Source organism: Lutra lutra, chromosome 16 (assembly GCF_902655055.1).
Source record: "Lutra lutra chromosome 16, mLutLut1.2, whole genome shotgun sequence".
Lineage (NCBI taxonomy): Eukaryota > Metazoa > Chordata > Mammalia > Carnivora > Mustelidae > Lutra > Lutra lutra.
The window spans coordinates 11,749,124-11,762,095 of record NC_062293.1 but is presented as its reverse complement, the minus strand read 5'-3'; the positions used below and the strand labels follow the sequence as shown (position 1 = coordinate 11,762,095).

The following is a 12,972-nucleotide window of genomic DNA, read 5'->3' as shown; positions in this document are numbered from 1 at the left end:
TTTTGTTAGTGTCATATAAATAGACTGCCCATAAATGAGTCTGGGGCAGCCAGCAAGGTGTAAGAATTTCTATGGGTGCTGGCTTGTGTCTTGAAGACAGCATGGGCTTCTGACTTCAGATAAGCCGAGTAAGGTCACAGCTGGTCACCAGCAGCTCGGGGATCTTTCTCAGAGGCTGAGAAAAATACAACCGGTAATTAAAGTCATGTTTTCCACTAACAACAACAACAACAACAACAACAACAAAAAACCCCACCAACAATGCAATTCCACATGCCTCGTTTCACACAAAACTTTCCACATGAGAGGCACATTTCATCACCCAAGAAAGTCGCCTCTTTGTATCTAACTCACGTTAAGGGAACGTCTGGGGTTTTACGCATCATGTAAATATCGCCATAAGCTTGGCTCCTCTTTTCTAATTTCTACATCGGCCACCTGGAACATTTGACAAACCTGGGGCTGATCTCAAAGCATGGAACATCTTACCAGAATCAGCCTAAGAGAGCTGGTGAACTTCAAGATGACAGCCAGCTGCAAAAATTCTGGAGAAATCGACCGACCGACCAACCAGCCCACCAGACTATTGGACTCTGTGTGCCTCATGGTTAAGCACAGTTAGTTAGCTACTTGTTTTTTACGTCTGGACATCCGGGGCACTAGTGCAATTTTGGCCTATTGGAAGGAGCACTGGACTCAGAGTCAAAAAAGGGTCATTCCTGGTTCGGGCTCTGCAGCTGGCTGGGCTGAATGAGGCTCAGAATGTGTCACTTTTCTTCCCGTCAGCCTCCCAGTGTGAGACAGGAGGGGACTGAGGGTGATACTGGGTGTTCCTAGTCAGGCTATTGTGAGCAGAGAAGGAGATAAAAGTGGGTCAAAGTGCTTTGGGGCGTTTCAAACATTACACACATATAAGGGATTTGTGTCACAGAAGGGCTAGGGAATCCCCTTCTTTTTCTAGTATGGGAAAGGAAGATATGAAAAACCTATGCCTGATTTATGTGTAAGAAATAATTAGAATCGACCTATTTTATATTACTGAGGAGGCAAAATGGAGTTGTATGACAAGAATGTTGGATGTGTTGTCATCTTTGTTAGAAAATTAGCACAAGGTTTAACCACCGAGTGACATGAATGACTTTTAAATAAATATACCTAGATGGGTGGTGTCCTTTCCTGAGTGGCGAATACTTACTTGGACAGGGGAATCGCTTACTTAAATCATATTTTCCATCATTCCAAAAAAAAGGTTTCTTTAACTCCTCTTTTGAAATTGTTCCTAGAGCTTCTGGTGTCTTCTTCTGAATATGTCTGAGGGTGAGAAAGTCTTGTCCTTTCTGGATAATAGTGATTTTTGTAAATAGCCCCAACGTATTTGGCATGAAGGTTGGTAAATGAGCGAAATAATGCCATTTTTTTAAATTGTAAAAAAAAGCTGTGACAAGATAGGAAGCCTGTCTTTCAGTTTCAACAGGAGAGTGGCTCGTGGTTGGTTTCAAAAATTGGCAGTATTGCTGGAAAGGGCTGGAATCCTTCTCCAAGTGATTATGTCAGAGAAGAGAAGCCACTGAGAAATGTGTTTCTACATTTTTAGTCCCACCTTCACTGTTTATCTTGCAAGACTGTTTGCCACCAGACCTTGGGTTTCCAGAAGGAATAGAGCATCGCACCTAATCAACCATTGGATGACTTTATCACAGCTCCTCAGGGCATCTGAACCCCTTACCTGCGCGTGGATATATGCGCTAGCAACAGAGACAGATGTTTCCAAAGAATTAACATCTGGCTCTACTGGAAATAGAGCACCCAGCAGATTCAATTCTAAGCAGTAGACTCTACTCCCTTAAAAAGTTCAGATTTTCTTTTTTGGTTACAAAACAATCTATCCGGAAATTAAAAGATCACTGATATCATTACAATGTAACCTGAAGCAGCTGCTAGAGTACACTTTCTTTTGGTACAGATCACTTACCTTGTTATATTAAAACAAACACAATCACACGTTCATTCATTGGCTAGCTGTAGTGCTTTACTGTTACATGATGCCTTTTCTTTTATAGAAAATATTATTTTCCCCACCTCATTTTTTTTATTGTGGTAAAATTCACATGACATCAAATTCATTGTTTGACCATTTTATTTTTTAAAAGATTTTATTTACTTAGTTGAAAGACAGAGATCACAAGTGAGCAGAGAAGCAGGCAGAGAGGGAGGAGGAAGCGGGCTCCCTGCCGAGCAGAGAGCCCGATGCGATGCGGGGCTCCATTCCTGGACCCTAGGATCATGACCTGAGCAGAAGGCAGAGGCTTTAAGCCACTGAGCCAGCCAGGCGTCCCTGTTTGACCATTTTAAAGTATACAATTCAGGGCATTTAGTACACGCACGATGTTCTGCAACCATCACAATGTCTAGTTCTTAAACATTTTCATCACCCCACAAGGAAACCCTGTCCCCATAAGCAGTCACTCCCCGTTCTTCCCTCTTTCTAGCTCCTGGCAGCTACTGATCTACTGTTACTACGGATTTGTCTATTCTGGACATTTCCTACACATGGAACCTTACAATATCTGGCTTCTTCCACTTAGCATAATGTCTTCAGGGTTCATCCATATTATAGCATCTGTCCATCAGTATCCCGTTTCTTTTTATGGCAAATAATTCCATTTTATGGACATACTACATTTTGTGTATCCCTTCATCCACTGATGGATATATGGAGTGTTTTCATCTTTTGGCATTCTGAATGGTGCTGCCATGAACACGGGTGTACGATTTTTGGTCTGAATACCTATTTTCAATTATTTTTTATATACACCTACGAGTAAAATTACTGGCTCATATGGCAGGTCTATGTTTAAGTTTCTCAGGAACCCCAAAACTCTAACCTACTTTCATTCTTATAACTTCAAGGTGGACTTGATTATCAGACAGAAGCAGTGGGACTGATCTACCCAAACCTCAGGCTGGGCCCAAAGGTGTCTATTTTTCAGAAACTATAGCAGCTAGGTCTGATCTGAGCCAACCTTGTTCCAGCACAAGGTTACACGCTGGGCTTTGAAGAGCTTTCGCTGCTGCTCTGCGTGTCACAACATGAACCGGCCAGGCAGGAAAACCTTCCTGCCTCCTGGGCATCCTTGGTTCTCCATTATGCTGCACACACTTTTGGACAAAGAAAAAAAAATATATGTTCCCTGCCTAACTTACAGGCATCTCTCCTGATTTTGCAGAAGAGCTCAAATTAGCATCTGGAGTCCACATAGAAATGGTGCGTGGGGGCCAAACCTGCTCTCCGGTTGTGGACAGATGTTGGAGAGTGGGGCCTCCTGAACACAACTGAGACTCTAGAGAGATTTTCCATCCAGGGTCAGGCTTTTACCATACATTTTGTGTGAAGGCACCACCCCGTGATTCTGACCCTATCCATCCATAGATACTGGAGCTGGACCTATCCTGCTTTGTGTATTGTGGATTTTCCACCCTCTGGGATCAGCCAGGACAACAGGAGATAATCCTACTACAGCCATTGTTCATTGCAGCCTAGTTACTGAGTCACGAGGCTTCTCAGCCATTAAGCCAACCTGACAGTAGACTGGCACTGATTTTTTTCACTTAAACCTGTCATGGGCCAACTCAGAGTGCCGACCTCTTACCTCAGCTCCCCAACACATAGGCAGCTTTGGAGTTACAGAGGCCCAAATCAAGGAGCACTGCCGTTGCCCTGCACAGAAGAGAGAAACCAAAACGGCTGTTTCCACTTGCCATTAAATACCGAGAATAAAGGAGTCGGCTTCTGGGGTCCTTGCTACGCAGTCTATCAATCCAGCTGTCACTTATCCCTGGTCCCCTAGCAGCCCTTTCAGGTATCCTGGCCTGAATCTGCTCTTAGGGCAGAAAAAAGTCCCTTGGCTGGTCACATCCTCTGTAATCTGGCAGGAAACCGAAAATTTGCTTGCTCCGGTCCTCGGTCTGTTTGCTTATCTGCTTGCTTCCTTGTAGGGAAGAGTCTGCTTCACAGTGTCCGGTTTAGGGGGATTTTCACCATGACCTCACCCTCCGCAGCCACCATCCACTGACTTCAGTGCGACAACTCGAGTGGGAATCCACATTAATGAGACATTAACCGCCCCCCCCCCCGCACGTCTCAGATTAACAACTCCAGTTTCCTCCCCTGAAAGGAGAGTCTTTTGCAGGGTCTGCAAAAACGGAGCTGGGGGGCTGATGATGTCTGGGTATCACTCTGGGCTTGGGAGAGCAGGATGTCCGAGAAACCACCTTCAGAAAATGCACGAAAACCTTTCAGACTCGCGCCCGCGGTCTCAATACCGCTCGCGGCAAGGGGCTCGAAATAAAGCGCGCGAAGGGTGACAGGAGGGGACGGGCACGTAAACCAGGTGTAAGAGCGTGGAGAGCGGTAGGAGAGCCCAAAGGGCAGTGTCTGGGACCTGGTCTCGGGCCTCCGAGAAGGAAGAGGATCCGGGAAGAGGCTTCTGCCCGTCAGTGAGGGCAGCTAATTAAAGGGAAACAGAAAGTCGAGCTCCGCCAGCGCGCGCCCGGACCGGCCGGGGACCACGTGACCATTCCCAGCTGCCCCCACGCCCGCGCGCGCCGGGCTCGAGCCTGACTCGCGGAGGCCGGGGAGGCTGGAAAGCGGCCGCGGTGTGCGTGCGTGCGCGCTCCTGAAAGGCGGCCGGCGCGCGCGCGCCCGGGGGCCACCGCCCCTCCTGGGCCCGCCCTCCTTCCCTCCCTCCCCGGCTCGCCTGGCCCGCCCTGCCCGGCCCGCCCTGCGAGTCACCTCGCTGGTTCCCTCCCTCCGCGGGCGCGCTCGGCCCGCCGCAGCGCTCCCCGCCCTCGAGCCTCGTTGCAGGAGCCGCCCGCCGCCCGAGGAGGAGGTGGAGGGAGCCGGAGGGGCCCGCCGAGGCGGCGGCGGCGGCGGCAAGATGGCGGACTTCCTGCCGTCGCGGTCCGTGCTGTCCGTGTGCTTCCCCGGCTGCGTGCTGACGAGCGGCGAGGCCGAGCAGCAGCGCAAGTCCAAGGAGATCGACAAATGCCTGTCCCGGGAGAAGACCTACGTGAAGCGGCTCGTGAAGATCCTGCTGCTGGGCGCGGGCGAGAGCGGCAAGTCCACCTTCCTGAAGCAGATGCGGATCATCCACGGGCAGGACTTCGACCAGCGCGCGCGCGAGGAGTTCCGCCCCACCATCTACAGCAACGTGATTAAAGGTGCCGGGCGGGGGTCGCGCGGAGACAGTGGGCCCGGGCCGGGCCGGGGGTGGGGGTGGGGGGGCGGAGGCGACCGGCGCGGGGCCGGGCACCGCCCTCGTTCGCTCCTGTCCCTGGCGGAGGACCGGCCCCGCCGGGCGGGCGGGCGGGCGGGAAGGGGGCGCGCCCCGGGCGTCGGTCCTGCTTGCGCGGGGAGCCCTCGCGCCTTCGGGGAGGGGATGCCCGGGGGCGCCCCGCTTTCCCCCTTGCCGTTCGAGAGGGGGTCATGGGTGGTCCCCCACCCCACCCCCCGCCGCTGGCCTCGTCCCCTCCGAGAGGGAAGTGAGGCGAGTCGGGCTTCTCGGGGTGCTGGGTGATCGCGCCTGCCTTCCTCCAGACGAGGCCAAAAGACCCAAGAGTCAGCCCCGGACCCTCACCCTCACTGCCTGCCCAGCCTCGCCGCCCCGGGTGGGTGACCCGAGTCACATGGGGTCGGGGCTGCTCCCAACTCCCTGCTTCTTTGGCTTCCTCCTAAGCAAGGGAGTCCTGGAACCGGCTCAATAAGGAAACTTTTGCCTGAGACTTGCCAAGGGCGAAGGGTGACAGTTCCTGGGCCCTTTTGGGCAAAGATAACGCAACTTCAGGGAGTCCTGTGTACTGGGCTGGCATCAGGAAAGAGTAGACCCATACAGTTAGTCTGAAAAAATTAGCATCAGTGGTTTTTCGCCCCCTTGTCACGGTCGGGCAGGATGTTTTGCCTGCAATCACTCTGCAACACGTTCCTCTCTCCTTTTTGCTTAATAACTGGGGAGGGGGGAGTACCACCACTTGCTCTCCTATTTAAATGAAGTCGTGCTTTGGTATAAAAAATCTTTGGCCTAAAAAGTGATGCGGAGCCTGTTCAGGTTGAGTTAGTAAGTCGTTGTCGGCTTGGATCATAGGCTCTGCTTCTATTTGACAAGTGTTTTTTTTTTTTTAATTAAGCTGTTTGTAAGTGAAAAATACGCAGATAATTTTTTGGGCTTTCAGAGAATTGGAGAAGGTGGTTCTTATTTCAGTGACAGTTACGTTCACTGAAACTAACATTTTCTAGTTTGTAAGAGGCATTTTGGCAAATTTGAGATACAGAGCCTGGTACTTCAGGTGCCTCAGGAAGCCACCATCTGGGTAGCAGTTCTCCAGGGGTTTGCTACAGATTTCCCCAGATTTGCCAGCAGCGTTTCTTTCAGTGGGATTTTTTTTTTGTTCAGGAAGTTCTTAAGCAACACGTTCTCATCACCTGTTTTTTTCCCTCCCAGAATTGGGTTGAGGAAAAATATCCACCACCCCCGACCCTCCACGAGGGGGTGGGGGTCGTGGGGTAATTAGAAGAGCACTAGGCCGGGAGCTCACAGAAGACAGCCAGCCAGCTCTGAGCCCTGGCATTGCTGCAGTTAGGCTGTATAAAACAGTTGTATTTTTCCCATCCTACTGTTGAGCACAAAACTAATTAAGGTCTCTTTCAAGGCTTAGGGATCCGCCTTGCCAGTCCTTAATTGAAAGTACCTTTGTATCCTGATGCCGCTGAACTTAAGGAGTTATGTCAATGAATAGGGTTAGCGTGTTAACTGATTATGGGCCAGGTAAACACCTGGTCCTTATTGTGCACTGGGTCGTAAGTGTGACCTACTTTGAGCACTGGTTATGAGATGAAATAAGTCACTAGACATCTACTTTTTTGAGTTGGCGTGATTGGAAGATTGACAGCAAAACGTTATCCAGACAATTGACTGAGTAGTCATGTGACTGTTAATTAAGATGGACCAAAGGTAACGGTTCAGTGATTAGAAATCCTGGGTTTGGATTAAGCTCTGTGAGTTGAATTCTCTGTTTCTATGTACTTTTTGCAGTTGCTCTTCCTCCCTGTTGGGGAAATCTAAGGCTTTCCTGTGACTTACACTGACTAGACGCTTGGTTTGGGGGTTTTTGAGTTTCAGATGGGTTCTTAGAAGACTTGGTGTTGGGGCGCCTGGGTGACCTAATCTCTGACTCGATTTTCGGCTCAGCTCATGATCTCGGTTGTGAGATCTAGCCCTGCATCAGGCTCCACATTCAGCTTGGAGTCTGCTTGGGATTCTCTCCCACCCTCCCCCTTTGCTCCTCTGCTCCTTTGTGCTATCTCTTTCATAAATAAAATCTTAAAAAAAAAAAAGAGAGACCACTCGATATTGGGTTACAGCCGGGTGCTGCTCAGGGAGCAGACGAACTCAGAGTGATAATGTTTGACTCTTGGCATTTCTTAAATGTCTTTGAGGGGCTCAGAAAATCTTAGCTGCAGCTGTTTTTTTCAGAGCTTGGAAGTTGGCCTGTGCAGCGTGATTTCTTTATCCTTTACTGGTTTTGGTTCTCTTGTGACTACCTTTTTTCTTTTTTTTTAAAGATTTTATTTATTTATTTGACAGAGAGCACAAGCAGGGGGAGCAGCAGGCTCCCAGCCGAGCAAGGAGCCCGATTTGGGACTCTATTCCAGGACCCTGGGATCAAGACCCGGGCCAAAGGCAGCAGCTTACCCAACTGAGCCACCCAGGCGCCCGTGACTACCTTCTTTTAAAAGTTTACAAAAAGTTATCTTATAAATTAGAACATGTTAAAATCGTTCAAAAAGAGCAATTGTGTTTATAGTATTTGCTTTTCAAGGCTCTAATCTTATGATTGTGAACAAGTGTTAGTTGTTTTTAAGCTCTGAGAAGTTAAGGGTGTTTGTTTCAGTGTTGGTCTCCAGTTTGGGAGGAGGTGAGCCTGGAGTAGTTAAGAGGCTTCAGAAGCTAATAATGGAATAGAATCAGTGAGAATATCTAATGACTCCTAGCACACCTTTCTCTTTCTTTTTACACAAAGGTATGAGGGTGCTGGTAGATGCTCGAGAGAAGCTTCATATTCCATGGGGAGATAACTCAAACCAAGTCAACGGAGACAAGATGATGGCGTTTGACACCCGCTCTCCCATGGCGTCCCAGGGAATGGTGGAAACTCAAGTTTTTTTGCAATACCTCCCTGTTATAAGAGCATTATGGGCAGATAGTGGTATACAGAATGCCTATGACCGGCGTCGAGAGTTTCAACTGGTAAGAGATTTGTTCTTTTACATTGTTGCCATTTTATTTTAATAACATTTACCGGTGACTGATTCTAACATACCTTTTTTCACTGACTTCCACATTAAAATGTATCTCTCCAGAATTTTAGCCTCAGAAATTTGGATTGCTATATAGATGAGCTTCTTTCTGAAGCAAGATAAAAATAAAGTAAACCCCTGAGATTTGGTGAAACAGTTATGTGTAATTGGTCATTATTCTTTTTTGTGAGTGAGATGATTTTCTTAGGTACTTTCTCCTAATTTTATTCTACTTTTGAAAACAATTTCCTCCTAATTGTAGCAACAATATTCATTCTTCTGAAAAATTGACCTTTTGTTCTCGAACTGCAAGCTCAGTAACTGCCCCTCGTTGTTCAGATGTGTCATCTGTGTGGCCTTTTGATGTACTCCTTTTATGATTCAGATTAATTTAGAAAGAGATTAAAGTCCTTGATAACATTTAAGTCATTGTTGCATCTATGTGTGTTTTTCTAAGGTTCCTAAGCACATTTTACAAAACGTTTCTTCTTCAGAAGCAAAATAATCTTAGACTACTGTAACGTTTATAGCCGTTGTACAGCGCTGTGGAGAGGGTGGGAAAAGAAAAGGATCTAGGTTAAAGATACACAAATAATGATTGAAATCAATTTTTTTTTAATCAAGTGTTTTGCAGTTTAATTGTGAGTGCTTTGATTGTATTCTGGGTTTTATTTGCCGAAGACCGGAAAGATCCCCAGGAATGATAACAATCTAGACTGTATGCACTTTGGAGGTAGTTCAGATTTGAAGTGTTTTACTGTAATCTGATCCCAAAGGAGTGACATTTGAAAGTAAAACTGCTTAGAAAGTTGTTTGATGATGTCATTGGCATTGAAGTGATCCACACTTACGGGTGTGGCTCCAGAACGACACACAGCCGGCAGTCTTTGCTGCTACAGTTTGTACTCAGAAGCTGTCTTGGCTATTAAAAGTTCTAGAACCGTGTTCACGACGGCTTTTTATAAAGCTCAGTTTTGGATCTTTACTTTCTCTGCATTATGGCTCTCACGGGCGCCGTGCAACGGTAGCTGCTGGTTACCGACTGTCTTGTATAGTTTTCCTCTTGGGTGTGTGTATCTCGTCAGGTACTTTGTCCATTAACGAAAGGCAGAGACTGTCTCGTGTTATTAAAATCGAGTCGTTGGCAGCATTATATGCTGACAATTATGAATTTAACTTGACAAGTGACCTCCGTCCAGTTCTCAGACTCGTGGTTGATTTTTGTCCTCTGGTCAGTATTTCTTATTTTATAGCCGATAGTTCCTCCGCACACTGTTTCTCGTCTCTTGTCACCCTCCATCTTGCTTTTAGGTGCTGCTTATTCTCCTTTCTTCTTAATTCATTTTCTTGAACAAACCATACTTTCCACTCTAAGGTTTCTGAAGACCTTATTCATCCTTCTAGGTCAGGGGAGAAACATCCAGCTGCAAAAGCGTACGGTTGGTATTGACTGGGTGAAGGAATAAACAGCTGGACTCTAAAGGTGTCTGAGGGAAAGTTCTGTAAGTCCATTTCATTGAAGTTGGGCCTCACTGACACTTGATTTTGGACGTTACATTCTTCTTTCTTTCTTTCTTTCTTTTTTTTTTTTAAGATCGTATTTATTTATTTATTTGTCAGAGAGAGCGCGCGTAAGCAGGCAGAGTGGCAGGCAGAGGCTGAGAGAGAAGCAGGCTCACAGCTGAGCAAGGAGCCTGATGCGGAACTCGATCCCAGAACCCTGGGATCATGACCTGAGCTGAAGGCAGCGCCTTAACCGTCTGAGCCACGCAGGCATCCCTGGACGTTTACATTCTAACAGTTTTGTATCAAGACTGTGCTGTCATCGTAGTGGAGAAAAAGCATTCCTGAGTATTTGCCATTAAGAACAAATAACCAAAACCAGTCAGAGTGAGGGCCTACATGTTCTTCACTGGGCCCAGCTGATGCTTTAGGAATGAAGAAGGTCTTGAGCACAAGGACTGACAAGCTCCAGAAAGACTTTGCCCCATAAAAAGTAGGGACAGAAGAAGAGAGGAACAGGGAAGGATGTAATTTTAAACTCCTGGAGGACAGGATTTTTTTTCCTGTGTGTATCCTTGGCATTGTTAATGGTGCCTGTCAACGTATAGGAGGAGTTCAAGTATTACATTGAATTAATGACTCTTGTGCTTTTGGCTGCTGTGTGGTGCTTGGCACAGTGGTAGACATCGAGAGGGCACCTGGCTCATTTAAAATATTCCTGCCGGTTCTCTTTAGTTCCTTTTCTTCTCCACATGCAGCAAATTCACAAGTCCTATTTTTTCCACTGATGAAAAATCTCTTGCATCCGCTCCCTCCTTTCCCTCTTTCCATTAATGTCTTAGTACCTCTTGCTTGGACTCCCAGGTAATCTTGTTCAAACACTACACGGGTTTGTTCAGAAGACTGTGTTCTTTCCCCCTTACCACCAGAACAGAGTTCAACTCTTTGAGTCAAGCCTAGCGAGCTTGCCTATGATTCCGACAGTGTATTCATTAGACTACTTCACACACCTGATAACCTCTCAATTCCACATACCCTGATTTTCTGCTGCTGTGGCTGTCTTTACAAGGTCTTTCTGTCAGGGTTTTTCACGACTATATATATCAGTACGTCCTACCCTTGACTTAGAAGAATGGTAATCACATTTCAGTGTGACTAAATGTGGTCCGCGGACCCCTTGCATCAGATTCACTGGAATGCCTATTTGATACAAAACAAAACAAAAGCAGAGTTCTAGACTCATCCCAAGAGGCTCTGATTCAGGAATCTGGGATGGGACCCGGTGATGTGTATGTATAACAGATAGTCATCAGTGATTTGGATGAATTCGCTCCTTGGGCCGCCTTGAGGAACGGTGCCTTAGGGTCAGAGCTTTCTCCAGCCCTCCGGCTGGAATGTGGCTCTGTGCCCTGTGTTCTCCTTGCTGTACTTGCTTCCAGCCCCCGTTTGGTTGCCTGTACTCCACTTGTTTGCACTTGTGTTTGGGTCTCCCACCAAAGTAGAAGCTCCATTGGTATGCCTTGTTCGTCTTTTTCTCTCTCACTAGCATAAAGGCCTGACACTTATTTTATTTCCTCCTTTTTTAGACATTCTGAATTATAAGGTTCTTCTAGAAAAAAAGAAACATCCCACATTAAGTGTCTTCTGGGAAATAGGAATCATTTCTGTACGCTAGTCTGTTAATTTTTTAGGAGCTGGGAAGTCCTTATATTACAGTCATAATTTTTCTTTTTATGTTTAACAATGTATATTCTTGAGTCTTGGATAGAAAAAGTAAAACCAGGTGGTTGGGTTATGGACATTGGGGAGGGTACATGCTATGGTGAGTGCTGTGAAGTGTGTAACCTGGCGATTCACAGAGCTGTACCCCTGGGGCTAATAATACATTACATGTTAATAAAAAATTAAAAATTAAAAAAAAAGTAAAAGTAAAACCATCAGGTGAAGAGAGAAGTTAGTAGATAGATAAAATTCATCTTTTTTGTTTCAACTAACAATTGATTATTAAATTTATTAATGCAAATTGAAATACCAAAAAAAAAAAAAAACCCAAACAGGAATAGTTTTTAAGCCTTTTTATGGTTTCTTTGCTTAAGATGAGCAACTGCCTTGTAATCAGTCTTCAGGGCAAAAGGGATAGGGTAGTGGGATCACAGCTTAGGTTTTTAGCCAGCCATTCATTTGTTAGTAATAATTTCAGGTACAAACATGAATGTTTTCTTTTCCAAGTTCCCAAAGGCAAACATTTCCTTTTCTGGTTAGTTTCATTATGGGTAAGCTAAATAGTTTACTGTGGAAAAAGAAGAATCCAAGATTTACATTGCTCTTCTAGCTTTTAAGATACCTTTCTAATTCTTATAAACGAGCTCCCGGGATATACATACTCAGAAGCGGTCTCTTAGCACTGGATTAACTATTTGTGATGCTGAGTTTCGGCTGTGTGTTCACTCTGGCCTACCACTACACACGTGAGATACCCCCTCTGGAACAGCGTGTGACTGTGGTCAGGGAATTCGGTAACTTACATGACTAGAGATGGGAGTCAGGGCTTGGCTGGAAAGTGTGTAACTGCAGATAACGGAGCAAAACTAACAAAATGGCCAGGAATGCTTGTCAGTTAATTTTTTTAGATATTTAATATTCAGTTACTTCTTTGGAAGTGTAAGCAACGTTAACAGGACAGGTTAAATAGGGCAGGAAAGTGTGTGACTGGGAGGGACACTCCAGAGCTTCCTAGTTTCTGTAAACACTTTATAACTTGTCAGCACTAATACAGCTTCCTGTAATGACCAGTCTGTCTTTGCAGTTCTTGAAACCAAAGTTATTTTCTTTGTTATCGTGGTACTTTCAGTTAGACTTAATTTTTCTTACTCAAGCAGTACAGTTTGTGCTGGACTTCACACTTCTTCAAGCCGATGAGGTAGTTTATCCACTAAGACAGAGCTGCTCTCAGTCTGGGCAACAGACTAACTATTTAGCCCCATTCATTGACCTATAAAGAGCTGAGGGCTAAGTAAAATAGGAACTTCAGTTAGGACTAACATATTTATTTCTGTATTTATTCTGCAAAATGGATTTGAAATGCTATAGAATTAGAGGCACTGGTTTATTCTTTA

General features: G+C 46.0%; 1 protein-coding gene across 1 annotated transcript in view; it reads left to right on the top strand.

The window, feature by feature from the left end:
- Positions 1-4,739: 4,739 nt before the first annotated feature.
- The window catches only part of GNA13 (G protein subunit alpha 13), a 40,109-nt gene continuing 31,876 nt past the window's right edge, over positions 4,740-12,972 (top strand). Inside the window, exons 1-2 of the mRNA XM_047706900.1 lie at positions 4,740-5,220; positions 8,077-8,303. Coding sequence (XP_047562856.1) covers positions 4,938-5,220; positions 8,077-8,303 — 510 coding nt within the window. The 5' untranslated portion in view covers positions 4,740-4,937. The remainder of the gene's footprint in view (positions 5,221-8,076; positions 8,304-12,972) is intronic.